At 42.9% G+C, this 25,227-nt stretch overlaps 1 protein-coding gene across 1 annotated transcript in view; it reads left to right on the top strand.

Moving 5' to 3' along the window:
• Nucleotides 1–25,227, top strand: part of insra (insulin receptor a) — a 66,512-nt gene that overhangs the window by 19,915 nt on the left and 21,370 nt on the right. The window contains exons 3-8 of the mRNA XM_083781411.1: nucleotides 12,768–13,104; nucleotides 18,198–18,337; nucleotides 19,199–19,343; nucleotides 20,328–20,542; nucleotides 23,332–23,458; nucleotides 24,287–24,543. Coding sequence (XP_083637537.1) covers nucleotides 12,768–13,104; nucleotides 18,198–18,337; nucleotides 19,199–19,343; nucleotides 20,328–20,542; nucleotides 23,332–23,458; nucleotides 24,287–24,543 — 1,221 coding nt within the window. The remainder of the gene's footprint in view (nucleotides 1–12,767; nucleotides 13,105–18,197; nucleotides 18,338–19,198; nucleotides 19,344–20,327; nucleotides 20,543–23,331; nucleotides 23,459–24,286; nucleotides 24,544–25,227) is intronic.

Raw genomic sequence — 25,227 nt, 5'->3', positions numbered from 1 at the left:
AGGGAGCTTTAGGAGACGCTACCGGTTCATTTTGCGGTCTTCAAAATAAAATAAAAGACATACAGACTGAATCAATATTGGCAGTAAGTGACACAGAGTGGCTACTTAGAGCAACAAACGACTTTGCAGCGATGTAACCTCGCGTCAACGGGCTTAACTTCCACCTCTGAGGAAAGTCTGGTCTGTGTTCCAAAATCGCCGTGTGAACCGGTCTGGAGCGGGTGGTAATTTACGTCATGTCGTAGCCACTGATTCGTAGTCATTGGGCAGGAACCACAAGGCGGAATAAGAAGTACCCGTTCATGACTACAACGTGACAAAAGTTAGCATCCGCTCCCGACCGGATCATAAACCCGAAATTGAATGCTGCCCAGGCGAGCAGCGATGTAACTGCAAACGGCTGGTCGTTCTGTAGATTTTGTCATTGGAGATCCTCCTCTAGCCCATTTAGGCCTGACCTCATAATTTAAAAAGAATATTCTAAATCCTCCAGTTTTCTGAAATGAATATTTTCACGATTTTTCAAAAATAGCAGACCTACAAGCTCGCTATGAGCTTGTAGATCTACTATTTTTCAATAGCTAAATTATAACAATGTTTAAAGCACCAAAAGAGGTTCACGCCCCCAAATGGGCTAGGAGGATCAATAGCCCTACTCTGCTGTACTGTATCTCAGAGAATTTACTCAAATACAAAAAAGGTACAATTAATTGTAGGAAGTTCCATAACTAAACTGGCTCTTATCTAACCTCAAACCAATTAGTGCATGTTAAGTACAGGGCAATAACATATGAACTCAGTGCACTGGAGTAATGGCGGTATAAGTACTGCCTTTAGAGGCTTCATGTCAAGTTTCATTGAGCGCTACACCTACTGTGGTTAATGAACTGTTTTATTGACGGTTTCGGCTCCACTTCATTCGCACATACCACAAAACTTCTGGTGGGGGTAAAATCATGTCAGACATGATCAGACAGATGCATACAAGTCATAAAACCCTCGCCACATTGTTCATGGCCTGGGAGAGCACCGTGTCAGCTTGCTTCACAGCTCAGCACACAGAGTTCTACTAGCCTAAATCCAAATGTCAGTCAGCCTGCCCGCTTGGCCCTGGCCCCCGCCCCCTTCCCCATTCTCCTCTCTCTCTGCAAACGCCTTTTTCTTTTGCTGATTTAACTGCTCTGGCACTCGGTGCTGCGGCTTGTGAGCCTTCGCTCCGCAGTTTGCAACTGCCGGAGTCCTTCCACTGGAATCCCAGACATTTGAGGCATGTGTTAAAGCTCGGCAGACAGGCGTTTCTTTGCTGTCGTATGCGCTCGCACTCAGCTCAGGCATTCTATTTACAAGGGGCTTATCTGCTGTTTAGATTGGCCTCTCTGGGGGAAAAGCCTTGTTGTCTAACTTTTTAAATATCCTTTGATACCTAGATGTTGTAACTTGTTTTTGTATTTATTTTTATTTTTATAAGTAATAATGGGTAATTGTCTTTCTAGTTTTTACTTATTGATTACCTCAGACTTGGTATTGATAGTCTCTATTTTAATACTGATCTTGGAGAAACAAGCTGACAATGACATGTATTAACATCAGTACGGTAAAACGATAAGCAAATAATGCCTGAATCTCTGAACGACATGGAAGTGAAATAATTTGTTTCTGTATGAATTGGTAAAAGTGCAGTGAGCAATTTGTTTGGGCTACTTCTATTAACACACACGTTGTGGCAAGTGGCACGTCACTTTTCAAAAATATAGGAAATCTATCTATCTATAAATGCACCAAGTCTGTCTGTAAGTACGTGTGTAATCTACGTAACTCGAGAACCGTTCGCCCCACCGACTTCAAATTCGACACACGCGTTCCACCCCACCACAGGGGGTGCAGTGGCCGATGTCGAGTCGGTCGAACCACCCAAAAAGGCCTCTGCCCGGGGTCTAGACATGGCCCCTGCCCAGTGTCCATATATGGAGCTGGCCTGTTCTGACATCATTCTGAAATCGGCATAGACTCCATATTTGGGCATGCCTAACAAAGAACTCCATATATGGGCATATAAGAGACACAGACAAAATAACTGGGGCATTCATTTCCAACTTGCATCGTTCCAAGTAGGCCAATGCCTCACGGGCACCACTCTAGTAATAAAAAAGTACTTTCCAAGTCACAGAAAAGGTTTAAAAATAAATCACCAAGGTAGTCGCACCTGAGTGCTGGAAGGATGTGACGGTTTTCAATGTTCTGGCTTAATTCATCTGCTTGTCAAAGTGAGCAGTGTTTTTATCATTTCCATTCCAGTCTCAGATGAGCTGGATATCCTGCCATTACACGACAGACAGCGGCACCAGGGGTACATCAAACGCAAAAAAAAATGTCCTTCCATGTTGTTTGCGTGTTTTTGTTCTATTAATGGAGCCTGGTTAATGAAATTGTTTACAGTTCCTGTTCAGTTGTCTCAGCTGGGCCCCACTTCTGTTGAGTCAGACCGGCTGACAAGTGGATACCAGGAAAGAATAGAACAAAATAAGCCAAGGTCATTAGGCTTTGTATAAAATCACATAAGAGCTGAAATCCGGATTGGGAAATGCGTTTCTCGATGTATCCTCTGACGCACTTCACTACTTAGCGTTGTTTGGTGATTATTTTATTGATTAATTTACCAATTAATCAAATTATTGAGAAGAACTATTTTTATATAGTATACGTGTATATCAACGAATCGATTAACCACTTGTGATTTTATACTCTGTCTCACAACACAGTCGTGCAAAAATTGTGAAAATTAATAGCAGATCTACAAGCTCACATTGTGCTGTGATACGAAACATTTTGAGCTTGTAGATTTGTTTTGAAACTTTCCGCCTATAATGACATGATCAAAATAGAGATATAAAATTATTTATTACAATGTTATAATGGATTAAATCGATTAGTCCGATTAACTGTTAATTTCCCATTAGTCTGATGGAAAGCACAATGTTATTGCGTCTTCTTATATAGCTTGTTCAATGCTCTGTGGTATGCTGACCCTCTGATTTGGGTACGTAGGGATCCAAGGAAGGGATGAGATAAAGGTGCTGCTCAGACCAGGTGAATTCGATCAGGCTGCCATTTTATTCTCCAAATCAATGTCTAATGTGTCTGCAGGCGTGACAAAGGACAGCTCTGCTGGAAGATGTCCAGACAAAATCCAACCTAAACATTCGATTCAGTTAGTGTAGTGTGCACGTTGTCTCCAATGGAACTTGGATGTTTAATTATTTATTATAGTTTTCTGTATCTTTCTCACTCTTTCATAGTGAAACAATCTGTTAACCCATTCTGGGCGGGCACCCATTTTGGTGTTGGCATCATGTTATGCTTTATCTATTGAAAAATAGCAGACGTACAAGCTCGTATCGTGCCACTCGGTGGCGCGATATGAGCTTGTAGAGCTATTTTTGAAAAAAATCGAAGAAAGACTGACATTTTTTAGAATCTGATCTCAGGTCAGAATGGGTTAATCAGACCAGTGTGTGTCCAGTGGAAACCTCGTATGAATCTGATCTCAGGTCAGAATGGGTTAAGACTTGTAGATGCTCCCTCAACAGAATTGAAAGAATCGACCGAACGTTGTGTGTGTAGTTATGTAGTAGAACGTGTGTGAGCTTTTTTATACCGAGGTCAGCCTGATTTTATTGCAATACCAGGACTTGAGTTGGAATTGTAAATTTGAAAATGAATTGGAAAATCTTTCCATAGCTTCGGAAAATCACACTGGGTGCAGTTATATTATCCACAATGGTGGCTTTGCAATCACTGCCAGTTTCTGGAGAGTTCTCATAAATAAATAAAAAGACTGATCTCAAAGAAGGGTATTTAGAATTCCGCTTTAAGGTTGAAGTCACCATTTGCCATATCATCTCTCTACATTACTGTCCGTCTATCTACATTACTCTTGAAGTTAGGGGAGGGAGCTGCTGTAGGCTGCCATGCAAAATAGCGGTGTGGAACACATGTTCCTCACTAATGAAGAGGAAACCAGGCGTCAGCCTATTAATGACAGACATCAAGTGCTATCTTTTGCCACCCCTTATCCCTAAACTTAGTTGTCTTTATATATACTGTATGCATATACTGGGGCTCTCCAGAGAAATGGGTGCATATGCCTAGTATTTAAAAACGGACCATTTAAATGAACTCAAGCCTTACAGCAGTCAAGCACCAGTGGTAGTGGTTAATGGGGAAGTTTGAAGCCCAATGCTACTGTACAATTGATGCTGTCTATATCAATTTCTGGTGATCAGTCCATGTAAGCTGTGTTTTAAAAGTTTCAATCCGGGACTTATTTTAATAAAACCATTATTTCAACCAACCTTGGTAGAGCACATCTGCAGTGGTTGAAGGTGGTCTCACTACTTCCATTCCAAATGTCAACCCTGGTGTTAGGTAAAACTCTGGAAGACTGAATACAGTTATTTGAAGCAGATGGCGTGGCGTACCATATTAGACACTGAGATGCAGCACTACACTTATCGTTGCATTTAACTCTCTCTCCATCTGGAGAGAGAGAGTTAAATGCGGTCCTAATACGTACTTTTAAGGCAACATCAATTACTGTATGTGACCCAATTGTGTTCAGTTGGCAACTGTTCGGTAGGCTAATCTATTATTTGTTCGTGCAGAGAGTAGAGATTTAAGGACTGCCTGATCTACCTCTGGTGCCAGGATTTCATATTCCCTGTTACATTCAGTAACTGAAAATATTAGTGTAAATTGTTTGGTTATCGCTGCCTGCAGCTATATTTGTGGTTGTACTTGATTAATGCGTCTCATTTGTTCTTCCGATCCTTCTCGTCAGTCTTAAATGCAATAAATTCATTCACGAGCGACTAAAGGCTAGCCAACAAAGCAGTATGAAGGAAAACAAAACATTCTGTTCATATCCACAACCAAGCAATGAGTAAATTCCTCATTGAGACTTGGAATTCATCTGGCTTGCTGTGACATCTCCGATCATTGAATAGTCATTATTATAGCTAGTCACTGACGCTAGTCACTGCCTGGCTAGCAGAGTAAATATGTTTCTTTGCTTCTCTTATTCAAGTTGGCATTACATTTACTGTAACAGAATGCATTAATCTCATTTACGTACCACACCGGATTGATATACTTTCTGTAAATATGACTATAAATCTGTAAAAATCCATAGATTAGCCGCACCGTTGTATAGGCCGCAGGGTTCAAAGCATGGGAAAAAAGTAGCGGCTTAAAATTACGGTAGATACAGTAAATTGTTGTTTTTTATTTTATGAAAATAACAAAAATGACAGAGCTTGCAACAAAAATGACAGAGCTTGCAACAAAAAATAATTTCACCCCCTGTTTTACACAATGTAAACCTGTGATGTAACGATACCGTTGACTCTGACTCACCTCCCTCACACAGGGGTCTGTACAGTAGTTGGCTCTGACTCAACTCCCTCACACAGGGGTCTGTACAGTAGTTGGCTCTGACTCAACTCCCTCACACAGGGGTCTGTACAGTAGTTGGCATCGCCGCTTTGGTCGGTTGGTTGCTGGCGGTGGTGGCGGTGTTGTTGTTGTGCACACTGGTGAGGTTATACACATTGTTATGGCTCTGTCCAACAGAGCCATAACAATGTGTAGACCTCGCCACTGTCCCATTAATGAGATAAAGAGCCAGACATTCCTGATGCTTTATTCCCTGTAGCTTTTATGTGATCCGCTGCACTTTGCATGAGTGGACTGCATGACAGGAGGTCAGACAGGCATTGACCAGAAGTACTGTACCACAGGAGCCTGTGAAGATGAGGGGGGGGTGTGTGTGTGTGTGTGTGTGTGTGTGTGTGTGTGTGTGTGTGTGTGTGTGTGTGTGTGTGTGTGTGTGTGTGTGTGTGTGTGTGTGTGTGTGTGTGTGTGTGTGTGTGTGTGGCCTTTGTGCCTCACAGTATCTATGTACTCTGAGGTCAATCACAGCTTATTCTGCTATCGATTCATTGATTGATTGAATACTTTATTCAACAGTTTGAACTTTGCAGTAAAAAGCTCAGGAAAGTGCAGTTCAACACAAGGTCTGCGGAGATGATTTAAAACCCAAGAAAGCACTATGGCTTGTTTCCATTGGGGTCCTTCATTAATTCGTTTTTTTGCTAGTGTAAAAACATTTATTTTGTATTTGTTTTTACATGAATGATGTCACGAAACAGGGACTTAACAGTACCCACACTGCAGTGCACAGTAGAAACATCACAGCACCACATGACACTGAAGCTAAAGATTTGTTTACCAAGACCATACCTGGTAATGTGCTATGAACAGCTAGATAGATAGTTGGATAGAGAGGCAACTTTATTATTAGTCTCTAGTCTGAGGGTGGCTAATAATAATAATTAACTCATTTAGACCTGAGTTAAAAACATTCACTTTGAAAGAATATATATTCAAAGATTTGCGCCACATTTTTACGATTTTTAAAAAATAGCAGACCTACAAGCTCGTATGAGCTTGTAGATCTGCTATTTTTCAATAGCTAAATTATAACATAATGTTTAAAACACCAAAAGGGGTTCCCGCCCAAAGTAGGTTAAAGAAAACATGCATTTACACTAGCACAAAGCAAATTTTCCTGTTTTATATCATTATGTTTTTGCTCCTTGCGTGAGTCACTGCTTCTGTCTGTTTGTGTGCAGCTAATCTCGGACACCGCTGGCCCAATCAGCATGAAACCTTGCATGCACAGTGCACACTCCCAGTAGGCCAAAGAAGAACCTCGACCCCAGATTATTTAAATCGGCCTCATGGTGGTGCTATAACACATTGTGGCCTATAACTCTTGAACCGTAGCTCGTACGAGCAAGATCTTGCTTTGGATAATTCATTTTTGCTACTACGCTTACAAATTGTATTATCTGTGGATTCATGTGATCAAGATGTACATTTATGGGCCAAAGGTAAAGCAACCCAGCCTGGCGGAGACATGCACTCTCAGGAGCGCGCGTTTGTAGTTGCATTCTGTTTCAATCTAAAAAAATGATGGTTTATATTTATATATTTCGTTAGTTTCTGCATGAAACCCAGATAAAACGGAGCTGGGTATAATTATTGGCTAAACAGGGCCAGTCTGCTGCCTCAAACTAGAAGCCTCTTCTTTTTTTTTCAACCTGACACTTTCCTCCCCCAAAAGGTCCACTGATTGCTTGTTGTCTAGCGATTGTATTGAGCTCCTGTGGAAGATAAGCAGCCGAAACGATGACAGGACCACATTCAAGCTGAGCATTGCTAATTGACCCAGATTGAGAAAAGACCAGAGCTTCTTCTTGTGGCCCCCTGGATTGAACTGAGGAGGACAGAGGACCTATAATAGAGGAGAAGTGTTGGTACAGCCCTGACAAATTTGCATGTTTAAAGAAAGAAGCAGTCCCGTCAGCGTCTTCTGTGCTTGGGACATCAAAGTGTGCTTGGGTCGGCCTCGCTCTCAAAGGTCCTCAGGGTCCTAACCTTGAAAGCATTGTGACACACACACACACACACACAAACGAAAGTCTATTGCCTTCAGTGTGGCCGCCAATTCTTCTGCTGTTGATTATTGAAGCTGCTGCTGTTGAGATGTTATGTCACTGAGAGGAAAATAAATCTACTTATCCACAGCCATAGTTCCACAGGTCACTTGACCTGTTGTAGAAAGAAAATACCTTTTATGGGTAGTCGGGTACTCTGGAATTACCTTAAAGTATCTATGTTGCTGTGGTGCTGGGGGCGTGTTCTCTCCTCTGCGTCATCAGTGGCCTAGTACCCTAGGTGGGATTGGCAAAAGGCGTCCCTATGCCAATAACGTGATTCTTGGTAAATGTTAGTAGCTGAATGTTGGTGAATGAAGCAACCTGAGGTGGTATTTAGTAAGACAGTGGACCCTTTTTCGACCGTGATGTAAAACATCAAGAAGGTGACCAACAAGTGGTCAGGAGGACGCACATCCCGGGCTAATTCAACGGGTGCTCAAACAAAAAGAACAGACTGCAAAAGAAATAACTAGAAAAAGTGCCCTTCCGGGCACAGGTCTCCACCAGGTTATCCACAGATCCGTGCAGTTAGAGGTAAAAACACTTTTCGGCCAGTTATAGCGCCACCTTGAGGCTGAGTTGAAATTGTTCATGTGGCATTTCGTCCTCGGCCTAGTGGGAATGTGGGTGCACAATTTCAGGGAAATCACGCGATGTGTTCATGATTTGCAGCATTTTGTTTGAAACTGAGCACTCCTGTGAACTTTGGAAGCCAATCTTAACCAATCAGGATGGAGTCTGATAAATCTGAAAGACCCGTTTGGTTGAATGGCTCTAGAGAGACTGTGTACCAATTTGCGTGATGTTTGGACAAAATCTGTAGGTGTACTGTGCAAAAACTTGTTTTGCACAAAGCGGCCTCCTGGTGGCGCTATAACAGGCCGTTCTGGAAAGTTTGGGGCAGAGGTTCATGGTTGGCATCCAGGGAGTGTGTGTGCAAAATATGGCATCGACCGGGTTAACGGTGGCCGAGATTAGCTGTTCACGGACACACGGACACACGGACGGACGGACGGACGGACGGACACGCGGACGGACGGAGTGCAAAACATACTCTCCCCACATGCCTTCGGCCTGGTGGAGACAATAAGTCTGCACACCGTTTTGAAAGCTCCCCCAAACACTTTATTTACCAAGGCGGGGGAAAAAACACAATGTTTCGGCCTCTGTGGCCTTCGCCTGATATACAGTACCTGACGAAGGCCACAGAGGCCGAAACGTTTTTTTTCTTTTTTTTACCTGACATCAGATTCTAAAAATGTCTTCTACATCCTGACAGTTTTCTGAAAAAGCTATGTCAGTCGTTCTTCAATTTTTTGAAAATAGCAGACCTACAAGCTCGTAGCGCGCCACTCGGTGGCGCGCTATGAGCTTGTAGATCAATAGCTAAAGCATAACTTATGCTAACACCAAAAGGGGTTCCCGCCCCAAAATGGGTTAAACGGTGTGCAGACGTATTCTTTCTTTTGCAAAAATACAAGTTCCCAATAACTCGGTAGGTAGTAAAGCAGTGACGTGTATAGTCTAATGGTTGTACAACATCACAGACCTTGAACGGGCTGTGCTACAGCGTTTGTTGTGCAACGGGTGCATTCTGCAGAGAGACGCCTAATGAGCTGTGGACGTGATGAGACATGATCCATTAGGTGATGTGCTCTTCAGCACAACTGTAACAAACACATGGGTCTGCAGGTGCGTTTTGTACCCATTAAAGGTATATTCAGTGATTTCACTTAATTCAAATATCACTTATTTTTTTGTTTTGTTGTGATAATCCTCCCTACTATAGAGTGTGCTGGCCATATAAGGAGTTCCTCCCTGTCCCCAGTTAACCCCTGGGGGTCAAAAAACCTTAGGTTTCGTTTTTGACTCTCTATCCTGATTGGACGAAAGGCTGGGTCCCACAGCCAAAAACGAAACCTAAGGTTTTTTGAGTGAAATCACTGAATATACCTTTAACTACTGTCAACCTGGCATCCCTATTTTTTGCGCATGTCATTATAGATGCATTTTCAAAAAATGAGTTTTTCAAAACTTTTTTTCTTCCTCATTGCAATGAGACACTGTGAGCTTATAGATCTGTTTTTGCAGGGTTTTGCAGGGTTGTACTCGAGTCCAGCTCGGCTCAGCAGACCCAGCCTGTTACTATGTGACTCTCGTGTCGGTTTTCCGCATGCCTCCCATTACCGCCTCTCTCTCTCTCTCTCTCTCTCTGTGTGTGCAATGCGGGCGGTAAGCAAGGAGTTAAACGGTGCACTGCTCTTCCTTGGAGATGGGAGAGGCCATTTGAATGGCTAGCTTCCACAGCCAGCCAACACATTGGTTAAAGCTGAGGGCGGTTCTACTGCTGGCCGTGTGCTCCGACATGGAGCACTAGAGGGGATCAGGAGTGCCTGTGTGCAGCCAGAGCAGTGGCGTTAGGTGTGTGTGTGTGTGTGTGTGTGTGTGTGTGTGTGTGTGTGTGTGTGTGTGTGTGCGTGTGCGTGTTGAATTCGTACGTGATTTGAGAGAACATTAGTGTACATAATAGAATTGGGCATAATTATGCAGAGGCAATATACTGTAGCGGCAGGGGACCTTTTTCGAGGAACATACAACAGAATAGCATGACGGTCTATATCTGTGGTTGGTGCAGATTTTTGAGTTTCATTGCATCAGTCACTCAGGGCTTGTCTGCACTGGGTCACACCGAGGGAGAACAAACTTTGGTATAATCATTTGTTTCCCTAGTATTGTGGACCACACACACACACACACACACACACACACACACACTCTCTCTTTTTTTTTAAGTCAGGCATTTGAGAGGCTTACCTTTGGCAAGTGCACAAGGACCACGGGTCTGTGTTGTTTTGCTGCTTAAAGGGCCGACCCCTAAGTCACATGACTGGCTGTGACACTAATGAACCCCACGCGTTGCCGCGTGCTGCTCAACTGTAGCTAGGTGACACACGGAAGCACAACGGCGTACGTTTTGGTGCGATTCACACAGTATCACTGAATGTTGGAATGGAACACAATGTCCTCAACGCGCACGCACGCACACCCTCGCACACCCTGCCATTTAGTGAGCCCTTCTCTATTTAGAACGCCTCTCAGCGGTGCGTACTTGTGTGGAACGGTAGATGAATGAATGTTCGTTCACGCACGCGCCGCACACACACACACACACACACACACAGTCCTAAATGATCTGACCTGTGACCAACCCCTAGTAACCACAGCCCCTTGTTATCTCTTCTGCTGTGGGCTAATCGTAATCTGGTTCTGTGGGATGAGGACCTAATCCCACTGGACAGGACAGTAAGGCACCCATTTACACTGGCAGCCTGAATCAAGACCTGAGCCACATCCAGATTAGAATCAGATTTGTTTAAATGAGTCATGTGACATGTTGGACTCATTGAACCCCTTTTGGTGTTAGCATTACATTATGCTTTAGCCATTGAAAAATAGCAGATCTACAAGCTTGTAGGTCTGCTATTTTTGAAAAATCGAAGAACGCCTGACATAGAAACATAGCTTTTTCAGAAAACTGTCATTTTCAAACGGACATTTTTAGAATCTGATCTCAGGTCAAAATGGGTTAAACCAATCAGATTTCAATCTCGATGTGGAACAGATCTGATTCAGGCTAGATTTGTCTGCCAGTGTAAACGGGGCCTAACTGCCATTATATAATGACATGAGTGACCAAGTGGCAATCTGAGAACCCATCGTCAAAAAATAAAGGAAAAAAAGCACCCTCTTTTCCTTTAATTTTGTCGTGAGTAGTCTTGAGAGACTACACAAGTCAAAACAAAGACTCAATGTAACCTGGTGTACAGAAGGTCTGTAATCACAAACTAAAGGACTTTTTTTTTCAACCAAGGTTCATATTTTAGGTTGTTATTAGAGAAAGTAAAATATGAGTATATTATTATTATTTTCATTTGCTGCTTTCTTTTGTTTTAGCTATTTTCGACAGGGGGGTGGGGGCATTCGAACAAGTGGCTAAATATGTCTTTTTTTTTTACAAAATGTTTTTTATTAAATGTTTTTTTATTTCTTTATTGTTGTGGACATCCTACTTTGTCCTACTAAACCCCAGGACATTACATCTGGCCACAAAAGAACAGTAAATGTGCAGGGGGGTACTAGGCCAGATGTAATTTTGTCTAGTAGGACTATAGTAAATATTAACCCATTCTGACCTGAGATCAGATTCTAAAAATGTCTATTACATCCTGACAGTTTCATTATTAACCCATTCTGACCTGAGATCAGATTCTAAAAGTGTCTTCGATTTTTCAAAAATAGCAGACCTACAAGCTCGTATCGCGCCACTCGGTGGCGCGATATGAGCTTGTAGATCTGCTATTTTTCAATAGCTAAAGCATAACATGATGCTAACACCAAAATGGGTGCCCGTTCAGAATGGGTTAATAAAGAAATCGCTGTAGAATTTTGAATCAAAAACATATTTAGCCACTTGTGAATACCCCCAGCCCCGTGTCAAAAATAGCTAAAATCGTTAAAACGAAAGAAAGCAGCAAATCGAAAAGATTTAACACTCATCTTTTACTTTCTCTAGTAACAGCTTACTGTAAAAAAAATGAACCTTGGTTGAAAAAAACAAAACAAAGTTGTCCTTCCCTCTGTCTTTCACAAAGCTCGCTTGGTCAATTGTGTCGTTTTTCCAACTGGTGGCACCCCTGCTGTTTCTATGTATTATGACAGTGGGGCCGAATAGCAGATGGTCTTCTGCCCTGCTAGCTGGAAACTATCATTGTGCATTAGCGAGGTTCTTTAGAGCAGTCTCACTCATGAGAGAAATTCATGGAACTGCACCGTGCTGGTGGTGGTTGGGGGGGGGGGTTATGATATGATAATGCCGTTAACCCATTCTGGGTGGGAAGGGAACCCCTTTTGGTGTTAGCATTATGTCATGCTTTTGAAAAATAGCAGATCTACAAGCTCATAGCGTGCCACCGAGTGGCGCGCTACGAGCTTGTAGGTCTGCTATTTTTGAAAAACCGAAGAACGACGGACATAGAAACACAGCTTTTTCAGAAAACTGTCAGGATGTAGAAGACATTTTTAGAATCTGATCTCAGGTCAAAATGGGTTTTAGGGTGATAAAGGCTATTTTACACATACAATACACCCCCCTTCTCTTGCTTTATCTGTAACTCTATCTCTCTGTCTCTCTCTCTCTCTCTCTTCCAGTGTGCCCTGTTCATTGTAAGCAGCGGGCCTGCACCAGGGACGACCAGTGTTGCCATGACCAGTGCCTGGGAGGCTGCCTCCAGCCCAACTCGGCCGGCCACTGCGTGGCCTGCCGCCAGCTCCAGCACCAGGGCGCCTGCGTGGAGCGCTGCCCGGCCGACCACTACACCTTCAAGGGCTGGCGCTGCGTCCCCTTCGCCTTCTGCCGGGACCTCCACAACAAGTGCAGGCAGGAGAAGGGTCTGACCAAGAGCTCCGACTGCCACGAGTATGTCATCCACAACGGAGCCTGCATACCGGACTGTCCGTCTGGCTACACCACCGTCAACTCCTCCTCGTAAGTGGACACGCCGCTGGCCCGCGGCCAGACACGGCGGGGGGGGGGGTCATGGGTTCTCATTAGTCCGGCGGCCGCAGCGGTGTGAATCTGTGATCAGTGAAAAGTAGGCTTGAGATCACTGTCGGGTTTGGCTGCTGCAACTTGTAGTACCTGTGTACTGTGTGTGAGTGCTGATGTGCGCACCTGCGGTACTCACTCTGTTCCACTCGTCTTCCACTCCCCTGCGTTTTTTTTCTAACCTTTCAATCATCCATAATTTACCTTAAAAGCCCACAACAATGAGAAGTCACTTAGCATTACCATCGCCAGATGCACTCTTGCACTCTCGCATGGCACTCCCAGGTATCGCACGGCAAGTCATTTGTGTCTGAACCCTGTGACTTTAGAGATGGCGAACAAGTGGTGAATCATTGAGGTGAACAGGGACACAAGGGTGTGCATGTTATTGTTATATAGGAGTTTATATCCAATTAAGGGTGTAAGTGCGTATATCTCTGCGTGAGGATGGATGCTGGGTGGCGGCGGGTGCACTGAGTGTTCTGCACTGACAGCGAGGTCACAGCAGGAAGGCCGGCATGACAGTACGTTCTGCCTTTGAAGCGCTCTCCATCCTCCATTCTCACTGTGCTCCTCACCATGCTAACAGGTTGTTTACTCACCACCGCCCAGGTCTGCATCGAGCTACTGGCACAGAGAACATATTCACCTGTTGAGGCTTTTTGTTCTCGCTTTGAACGTTTGCTGTTTTTGGCCTGCCTGTCACCTCCATGCTAGCCGCACCAGTTCAGCAGGGAACCAACCGGCTTCTAGCGCCTCGCTCTCGTTGCAGAATGTCTGCATTTGGGCTGATTAATCGAGAAGCATGTTCTATTTTAACTTTTTTTTATTAATTTTATTTTTTTTATTTTTTTTATAATTAGTATATTTCAACAAATCAACACCAAACTGTCAAAAAACTAAACAAAAAAGAAAGTATAACCGACTGAATTGGTTAATCTACTGTAACTGTTTCAGCCCTATTGGAATTCATGTTCCATTTATGCAACTGTACTTAAAATGATGTATACACAACATAGGATGTATTTTATTTCTGTGTGTTTATGTTGTTTATATTCAACTGAACATTATCTGTAGAAATCACAAGTACTGTACTAAAGCCTTAAAGCTATAATTCATAATAATCAGGGACAGACAACATAAACCATCTGGCCTCGCGACGAGCAACTGAAAAGCCTTTCTCCAGTTGCAGTTGAACATAGAATAGAAGACCGTCAATGATGTTAACTAAACAAAGCTTGTGTTTACTGTATGATCATTTCATTTCAATAGGCAATATGCATGCATATACATATCCACTCCTGTGACTTCATTTTTAAAAGATATGTATAATCAATTAAAATGATTTGTTTAACTGTCGCAGCCCTAGTTTGTGATACATACTGTATAGCCTGTGCAAAGGCTGAAATAAGAAACTATTACTACGTCACCTAATTTATTTTTTCCTTCTTGGGAATAAACAAATTAACCCATTTTGGGCACCCCTTTTTGTGTTAGCATTATTATGCTAACACAAAATGATTATTACAGCTATTGAAAAATATAGCTCATAGCGCGCCACTCAGTGGTGCGCTATGAGCTTGTAGATCTGCTATTTTTGAAAGATCGAAGAACTACTGAAATAGAAACATAGCTTTTTCAGAAAACTGTCAGGATGTAGACATTTTGAGTGTGTGTGTGTGTGTGTGTGGGGGGGGGGGGGGTTGTGGGTGTGGATCATAGACTGTAAAAAATATGGACAAAGCGTTCCCCGGGTCTAACATGAACGTAAAATGAAGCCTGTCAGTCCTTGAATTGTAAGTCGCCATCTTTCTAGATCCGTTTGGGCCCAGCTGGCCCATTGGCTGGCCCAGACAACGAGGCGGGACTTCCCCCCCCCCCCCCCCTTCTTCTTAGTTGTTTTTTATTTTGACTCGAGTGGGTGGGGAATCCCGATCATAGACTGTAACGGTAGCCACGCCCCTCAGAACATGCGCGACTTTATGGTCATTCTTTTTATAAATGGGACCATAATTTTCCAAAAAGAATATTATGACATTAGAAATGAGACTTTAAACTAGTGACTGGAAGCAAAAAGTATTCATGACCATGCTTATTAAGGTAATACAGTCTAGGTGAAGTTGGGCCCAAATACATGGACTTCTATGGGGCTATGGGTTTTTTTGGGCCCAATGACAGCGCCACAACAGGCCATTATATGAACTTTCAGGAAATCCCGATTTCCTTAGTGGCTTCACAAAATATCTGTCTGACCCCTGGTGTGGATGCGCTCATCCACAGCTGAACTTCATCTGCCCAATCCTAGACACTGGGATTTCAGACACACCAATCATCTGCTTAGACAGAGTTTTGAACACTGTTGGCTCAATGTGAGATTTTTGTTGCGGCATCTAGCTAGACATCTAGCTGAATGCATGGCTATCTCAACAGATGACTAGCAGTTGAAGTCCCCAGAGGACATGGAGAGGGGCGGAAAGGCATTTTGGAGAGGCTGCCAGTCCCCCCCTCCCCCCCCCCCCCCCCCCTCAGCTTCAGACCTGCCTGACAAATGACTGCAACACACTTGTCCTTGGAGACTGCCGTGCTCTAGTGTAGCACATACCAAAGAGATAGTGTGTGTGTGTGTGTGTGTGTGTTTGTCTTTTATTTTAACCTTTTATTTATCCACATAAAGTGTACTGAGCACAGCAGCACAGGTGCTCTTTTTTCAGCTGCGTCCTGATTAGGGGTGTCCCTTTTTTCGCTTCCGGTCCGATCCCGATACCTCAATTTCTGTGTTACCGATACCGAATACGTGACCTCGTGACCTCGTGTTGTGTTTATAGCTATCTAGCTATTGTGTTGTGTTTATAGCAGACTCCTCACTCATAATGTGCACTTGGAGTTTGGGCAAGTCCAAAGCAAACTCCACATGCCCCAACATTTTATTTACCTGCCATAGTGTCGACCCCTTACCCCTGTGTCGGATCTGTGGTTAGACTGGCATATTCGCAGATACCGATATGACCCGATATGACGAATAAGGGCAGATCCGATACTTTTCCCGATACCGATACAGTATCGCGACATCTCTAGTCCTGATACACATTCTGACTGTTGCAAACCTTCACAGGCGTTCAGCTTCAGCCTCTGGTCTACTGAGGGCTACTGAAAGGCACCAAACGGCGGTTAAGTGCCTTTGCTCAAATTTGGTCATTGAGCGAGCGGAGGCAGTTGAGCCTAATTTAAGCCTAATTTATACTTTGTACTCTGTACGAGATACTGTTGGAACTGTGTGAGCCATGGCTTGGCTCACACAGTATCAATTTTGATTTATAGATACAGATAGTTTTGTGCCGGTGTCACACCACCGAAAATAAGACCATTGTCACTGCACATAATTCTCCGGTCCCTGTCTGCAGGGAGTGTTACATTAATATTAATGTATTTTATAATGGCTGAACTACAAGCTTGTAGATCTGCTTTTTTTTTTGCTGAATGTTAGCCCCAGAATAATAATGCTAGGGTTGTTTAAATTGTCAATAAGCAAAGGTCTGAACAAGAGCTGTCATTTGCTGGCTCTGGGTAATGGTGGATTTATCCAAAAGAACGGGGGCTTTGTCCTCTTGTCTATAAAGGTCTTTGCATTGTAAATGAAACTATCTGTTGTTTAAACCAACTATTGTCCCTTTGTATCTGGTCCACGAGCTGTCATTTGATGTGGGTGGTTTGTTTTGTACAGTAGCTACAAGCTATCATTATGAACGTCAAACTAATTGGCAAGTAAAACATGAACGGCGACAATCCATCAGCACATTCTGCCGGCATTTATCTGTACAGTTCACAGGTGCACATGTTGCAGTGAAAACATGCACTGCATTCACTTTAGGGAAACAAAGAGAATGAATGCATCAAACTTCACGTGTCGTGTCACCTTCGCTAATGCCATGCTCGTATAATCACCAACCAAAAAAACTGGTTATCACCACGCAATGCTGCGTTCCTCCTTAATTGTACAGCCACCTTACCAGACAGTCGGTAGACAACTCCATTCTCACCTCGTAAACCTGCCAGCAGAAAAACAACTTCGACACATGTGGAACCCAGAACTCTGCTTTGACCTTATTAGACTCCTGCGCTTGATCCCATTATGAGTGTGAGGAATGTTCAGACAGGTTTTCAGGAAACGGGATAATATGCGAGCTTGTGAGCCCATGTCTGTGCTTGTTACGAGAGGCTATTTTGCTATTATTGGAGAGGCATGTCCGAGCCATGTTACAACTAGAGTTGCTTTGAAGGTGAATGGGTTTGCAGGTCTATAGGATCCATTCACAGTGCCCTTCGGTTTCTGACAATGTGCCTCCCTGGACAATTCAGTTGAATAGCCCTGCTGTAGGGTATAAGACATTCATGATGGGTTGGTGTCATGTACATGATGCCACAACTACTGTACACATGCCAATGTGTGGTATATTTTTGAGTGGTGCAACCACTCCTATAGGGAGCTCTGTGTGTCTCTGGCTGGCTGTGTCCCTGGGTCCCTGTGTCCAAGCACGGAAATAGCGTTTGGTTGGGTTCATCACCAAGTGTCACTGTTGTGCAGCCTAACGCACACACGCACACACACACACACACACACACACACACACACACACACACACACACACACACACACACACACACACACACACACACATACATATACATTAACTGTATATATGATGATTTTGGGTGTGACGGGACAGTACAGTATAGTAGTCCTCTACTCATTTCACCCTGGGCTCGTTCCTGTGGGTCTGGAAGTTCCGGGGTCTCCCCGGGGACCCCTACACGGAGTTGCACCACTCACTTCACACGGGTCTGATTTTTTTTGGGACGTTTATAAACAAAGAACAACGGTGCGCTGGGACTGAATTGGCTCAACTACTGTCATTTCTGTATCATTGAGTTTTTGTGGTATATTCCAAATGAGTGAAGCATTACAAACTACAGTACAGCCACTGTACTTGGCAAATAAACTGATTGTGATTGAGTATTTTCTTCTGTCCTTACAGGCTCAATTGTACTCCCTGTGCAGGGCTCTGTCCCAAGGTATGTATGGGGTTGAAAACTGTGGATTCTGTCACGGCCGCCCAGGATCTGAGAGGATGTACCGTCCTCAACGGAAGCCTGGTCATCAACCTCCGTGGAGGAAGTGAGTATCCTTGGAGCGTTCTCAACAAACCTAAAAGAACAAAACAAACACATTTGATTGGGGTATTTCAGGTCCAGATCGTGTGAGAGAATCCTGAGAAAAGTGTGAGAGAGGAAGTTCTTTTGTTTAGCTATTTAAAAAGAACACGGACGCGCACAAGATATCTGTGACAAGACTGATTGTGACAATACAAGACAAAGATTGCAGACAATGATGAATTTGAAGACGGGAACGGCAAGTAACTTGCTAGTCAAGGACAACTGTAGGAATGTCTCTGTACTGACAGAACAGCGTTGTTGAACGAAAAGCTCAGGTTTATTAAAACTGTGTTAAGAATGAGCCAAATAAAGGTGCTGCTTTTGTCATGAAAATAAAATATATTATATACATCACATTTTCCCATTATCCCATTCTGAACGGGAACCCATTTTGGTGTTAGCATCATGTTATGCTTTAGCTATTGAAAAATAGCAGATCTACAAGCTCATAGCGCGCCACCGAGTGGCGCGCTACGAGCTTGTAGGTCTGCTATTTTTGAAAAATCGAAGAACGACTGACATTTTTAGAATCTGATCTCAGGTCAGAATGGATTAATCAGACCAGTGTGTGTCCAGTGGAAACATCGTATGAATCTGATCTCGGGTCAGAATGAGTTAAATGAAACCTATCAAATCAAATTGAATGTAGGTTTTCTTATTTATATTATTTTGCGGTGTGTCGACGGCGGTTGGTTCTCAGACAAAATGAGAGCGTGCCGGTGTGACAGAATGCCTGCAATGAGACTCGTCTGCAGTGAAATAATGAAGCATGCTGCACCACCAATGGTCACGCAGTGGTTTGTCACTTTGCTCCTCTCTCTAGACAACATAGCGGCCGAGCTGGAGGCCAGCCTGGGCCAGCTGGAGGAGATCACTGGCTACCTGACCGTGCGGCGCTCCTATGCCCTCGTCTCCCTCTCCTTCTTCCGCAAGCTCCGTGTCATCCGTGGCGAGGTCCAGGAAGTCGGGTGAGCCTCTTGAATCTCTTCCTTTGCCATGTTACAAAACCCTCGTCCTGTAATTATAAGTTAACCCATTCTGCCCTGAGGTCAGATTCTAAAAATGTCTGTTTGAAAATGACAGTTTTCTGAAAAAGCTGTGTTTCTATGTCAGTGGTTCTTTGATTTTTTTTTAAATAGCAGACCTACAAGCTCTTAGCGCGCCACTCGGCTATTTTTCAATAGCTAAAGCATAACGTAATGCTAACACCAAAATGGGTTCCCGTTCAGAATGGGTTAAAAGCAGAAAGACTGACCTTTTTCGAAATGGCTCTTTGCGGCGGCTGTTTTTAGTACATCTTTCCCAAATCACATATATGAGGGTTGTAGGTTTTTAGATTTAGGTTGGACAGTAGAAACATATACGCCGTTTTACGCTGTAAAGCAACTGGGCTACAGATGTCCACATATGAACCGAACCATCTTGATGATTTGTGTTGGATAATATGGATAATATGCTCTTTGCCACATGCAAGCTGAAATATGCCCTGATTTGGTATTAGGCTGAGCAATTAACCGGAATTCTAAACTACTATTATATTACTACTATATTTGAACCAGTAACCTACTTACTAATCTTGCTCAATGTAGGTTGATCTAATCATCCAGAAGCAGGCTTTTTTGGGAGATATTTATTTTTAATATATCTTATATCAATGAATCGACACAAAACAAATTGGCTAAAGATTAGTCTGATTAAGGCACTTTATTACTTTTTGTTTTTATGTAAAGTGATTTTGAGTACTTAAAAAAAATAGAGAAAATAGTCAATCCACAAGCTCACAACGTGACACATCGTGAGCTTGTAGATCAGCTATTTTCACTTTATAATTGTTCATTATTAATTGTAACCAAGGCAAAAGTTTGAAATAAGCGTGATATTGATTTGAAGCCATCACCCAACCCTCATTTGGTATTCATCTGGTGTTCATTCTTCTGGGCCCCCTTCATCAGGAACTACTCGTTCTATGCCTTGGACAACCAAAATCTGCGTCAGCTGTGGGATTGGTCCAAGCACAAGCTGACCATCCTTCAGGGACGGATGTTCTTCCACTACAACTCCAAGCTCTGCATGGCTGAGATCCGCAAGATGGAGGAGGTCACGGGAACCAAGGAACGGCAGGTCAAGAACGACATTGCGTCCAAGACCAACGGAGACCAGACCTCATGTAAGAACCGAAAATCATGGCAATTTTCGGAAAGATTTGAGGCACATTTTAACGATCTTTCAAAAATAGCAGACCTACAAGTTCATAGTTCTATGAGCTTGTAGATCTGCTATTTTTTAATAGCTAAATTATAACATAATGTACGTATGTAACCACCAAAAGGGGTTCTCGCCTAAAATGGGTTAAGGCTGTCAAAATTATCGCGTTAACTAACGCAATTAACACATGTGCAGTGTTCCCCCTAATGTGCGCCCGGCTCAGGAACGTCCAGCACATAACAAATCTGTCACCGTGTAGCGCACAGTCATGATTGAACAACACCAGAGACAGCTTGTGTGTTGTAGTTTGGGTGCCATTGCCAAGTGGTTTGATTATGTAACTCTGTTGCGTTACTTTGTCTGCCTAGCAAAATTCCCTTTGCATCATCATTCATTAAGCTACACCCAGTCACACACACACGCCTCCTGCAGTCTTCCTCCTCCCTCCTCTGCACGCACGCACGCACACACGCACACTACTAGTGTGTAGCTATCGCGCTGCAAGAATCACTCGCATGTTTTATAGTACCGTCGGGTCCGTCGCAACTTGTGGACAGTTTGAAAATGCGGGTCCTGCGTACATTTAGCCATTAACGACGGTCCGGCTGGTTCCGTTTTATCCAACACGATTACGTGAATCAGCATGGCTGCGCCTGCAGTAGGCTATTACCAAAAGAAACGCATGGTACTTTTGTGTCGCACATGCAAAGACTGAACTGAACAACAACACCATGGATATAAAGACAGTTCCCGGAGATAATGCACAACTCCAGGTACAAACGAAAACAGCTGATCATTCACGACTAACTATCTCCAGAGTCCTGCAGCCCCGCAATGAAGGAGAGACAATCTCGTCTCTCACCATAGTCCACTTCTCTACAATGCCATTCTAGCTTTAAAACCTACATTTATATATATGTTGTTCAATATATTACTTTAGCGCAAAATATAGGCTTTTCTAAACCAAGCCCCGTTTCAAAAATCGTTATGTGCCATGTTATTGTATTTTGTGAATTAACTAAAGTCTACAGTTTAACCCATTCATTCTCAGCCATTTTAATTTCAAGGACCCCCAAATTATATTGATAGAGAGTAGCCTAGGACATTTAATTATGATTTTCATCTCTGGACTGGGACCCCAGTCTCCATCCATCCGTCCATCCATCCGCTTATCCGTAGTCGGGTCGCGGGAGCAACAGTTCCACCAGAGTGTTCCAGACTTCCCTCTCCAGAGCAACATTAGTGAATTCCTCCTGGGGGACCCCAGTCTACATGGCCAAAAGCCAGTGTTCATTTAACTCAAAGTGTAGGCTTGGCCTACAAATGCTCACATCACATCATATACTAAATGCATTAGAAAACAAAAAACATAAAAAAACTAATTTATATCCACTTTTCATTTATATTTCCATTTCCACAACAATATACAGGAAAACATGGCATATTTTGGACATAGTTCCAATGGTGATTAATCATGATTAATTAATTTTGAAGCTGTGATTAATCTGATTAAAATCTTTAATCATTTGACAGCCCTAAAACGAATATAACTTACATTCTGAATTTGCAGTGCAGCAGTTAATCACATTAATCATGTTAATTGATTATAAAAAAGAACCGATAAAATAATCAGTTTTGGGGGAAATGGAAATTTGTTTTACAAATAGTGAAAATAGCCAGTCTTCAAGCTCACAATGTGTCACATTAATTTCTAACCAATTTCATCCACTCAGGAGAGAGAACATTGTAGGATACAGGATACACAAGTGAAATTGGAATTGATGTAAGAAAACAATGAGTAGACAAAGTAGGAACTGGAATAGCGTAAAATAGTAGAAACATTTCATCCAAACTCCTGATTGTATGAAATTGGTGTCCCGCCTGAACATTTATTTTCTGTTTACTAGACCTGGAGAGAAGAGGACACCCCTGTTACTGAGCAAACACTTTATAGAAATGATTACTTTCAGAATATAGAAAGATATCTCCCAAAAACCCATTTTGGGTGGGAACCCCTTTTGGTGTTTTAAACATTGTTATAATTTAGCTATTGAAAAATAGCAGAGCTTGTAGGTCTGCTATTTTTGAAAAAATCGTGAAAATAGGAGGATTTAGAAGATTTTTTTTAAATTTTGAGGTCAAGCCTAAATGGGTTAAGCACCTTTTAAAGTGAAACGTAACAATAGCTGATTAAAAAAAACGAACACAAGTGAATATGATGGAGACCTCGCACACACAAAGTCAATTAGTATCAGTCAGAATGATTTCCTACTGTGGTTGTGCAGCCTTTCCTCAGTACATAACCCAGCCCGCGGAGACCAAGCTGATGAAGTTAATGTGGTTACTGCAAAGTTGTGGTCCTTTATACCCGCGCATCTCAAACCACAATTACTATCCTCGATGAGAGATCATACCAGACTACATCCTTGCTCTGTGCGCTACTAACTATTTATAAAACAACACATAGAGTCAAGGGAAGAGCCTTTTATTTAAGAAACAGAAGCAATGAAGCCAATGATGGTATTTCACAAGTTAAAAGGCCTTTGATGGCTATGGATTGAATTCCTTACACATTTCTTACCAAGCTATTTCCAAAAGGGTATCTCACGAGTCACAATCTATTTGGGTTAGTACTTACTTTTTCTATGTCCTCCTCATTCCTCTAATTGCATGAATGAACGACGATAAAATACATAGACAATATTGGGTATATTCTTTTGAGTTATTGAAGAGAGTTTCTCTGTCCCTCAGGTGAGAACAAGGAGTTAAAGTTCACTCAGGTCCGCACCCTGAGCGACAAGATCATCATCAAGTGGGAGCCCTTCTGGCCTCCAGACTTCAGAGACCTCCTGGGATTCATGGTACTCTACAAAGAAGCGTAAGTGATTCAACCAGAGTATGAAACTAAACCATGAACCAGCCACTGTGACTAGTAGATTTAGACCAGTCACAGTGCTGGCTTGTGTTTTTAGCTGTTAAAGTGGCTTGTGAAATAAAATAAAAAGACTGATCAAACACAGGGCTGGCTTCCTGCCAGAGTGGGTAGTAAATCTACAAACGGGGCATGGAGTGAAGTCTTTGATCACTGTGGCAAGTGGATTGAATCATTCATTTGGAAATTATTATTATTTTTATTACATTTTTGCTGCTTTTTTTGCTAATAGTTTTTTAGAGTCAAAACATGTAGGCTATTTTTTATTGTTCTACGATGTCGATGAACTAGGATTTATAATTAACTCTTTTTGGAAGATGTGCCTTGGTTTTTTTCAACGCATCTGATCAAACATAATGTTTGTTCCCTGCTAAAATGGCGTATAAACTGGACTTAATGGGAACACATTTTGCATTCACCATTTGGCTGGGGGGCTAATTTCAAGCCATGCTGCCTTCTCAAAGCACTCACAGGTACTTCATTAGCCCTTCACTGACACTGTTGTTGCAGTGCTGGGTTTCTAGAGCACCATGTTCTTCTGTAGGTTTGCGATTAGTCACGTCAAACTGACTGGAATGTAAGTCACATGTAAATTGACAGAATTACTGTACTCAGTTTTGTCGTTGGCACTCATTGTGCTGTATCTATCCAAAACTGGGTTGTCGGCGTCATAAACGAGAACGGAACACTATAAAGAAAGAAAAAGGGAAAAACGGAACATAAAATTCAGAAAACAATACCAGAATCTTAGAAGAATGTTCATCCCCTCATCAGGCCCTTTAAGAACGTGACAGAGTTTGACGGCCAGGACGCCTGCGGCTCCAACAGCGGGTGGGTGATCGCAGACGTGGACCCTCCGCCCAGGGCCACCGAGGGGAGCAAGGAGAAGATGGAGCCCGGCCACCTCATCCTACCGCTGAAGCCCTGGACACAGTATGCCATCATGGTCAAGACCCAGCTGTTGGCCTCCGAGGAGAACCAGGTCCACGGCGCCAAGAGCAGGATCATCTACGTGCGCACTAACGCCACCAGTAAGTCTCATTTAACCCGTTTTGACAGGTCAAACGGGTCCATTTCAAGGTTCAAGGTTATCTTTATTTGTCTCCCTTGGGAGAAATTTGTCTTGGAGACAGAGTCACAGCTGCATACAAATAACAGACATGTTCACATACGAAAAAGAAAAAACACCATAAAACACCCACATACACAAAACAGAGATATTGCACACATTCCCTTGATGAAGTGCAACTATAGTCATTAAAGTGCATTCGGCAATCCCTGATTGAGCATTTTAGTTGACAGGGGAACAAAAGAGCGTGTAAATCTATTATATACACATCGTGGAGTTCTATACCTCCTACCGGATGGCATCAGCTCGTACTCTCGGTACAGTACATGCAAGGGGTCAGATGCAATATTCCGAGCCTGTCTCACCACTGCTTGTTCAAAGATGGCCTGGGGAGTGATGGGTAGGGTGGACATTTGGCTGTCTGAAGCAAGTTTATGGCAACAGGTCCATTTGGTTCCATTTGTACACTCTCAGAGTTAAATTAACTTTGATTTTACAATATAAGTTGGGAGTCTCAGAGATAGAAATGCCATTAAATGGGGGTCCGTAGACTAATGCATATCAAACTGAGGGTCCTTGAAACTAAACGTGTTGAGAATCACTGCTAGAGCCGTACAAATCTTCTCTTATGGCGGTCCCTGGGCAT

Source organism: Protomyctophum parallelum (assembly GCF_964188405.1).
Source record: "Protomyctophum parallelum genome assembly, chromosome: 14".
In the NCBI taxonomy this organism is placed as follows: domain Eukaryota; kingdom Metazoa; phylum Chordata; class Actinopteri; order Myctophiformes; family Myctophidae; genus Protomyctophum; species Protomyctophum parallelum.
The sequence above is the reverse complement of the archived record's forward strand: the minus strand, read 5'-3'. Positions and strand labels throughout refer to the sequence as shown.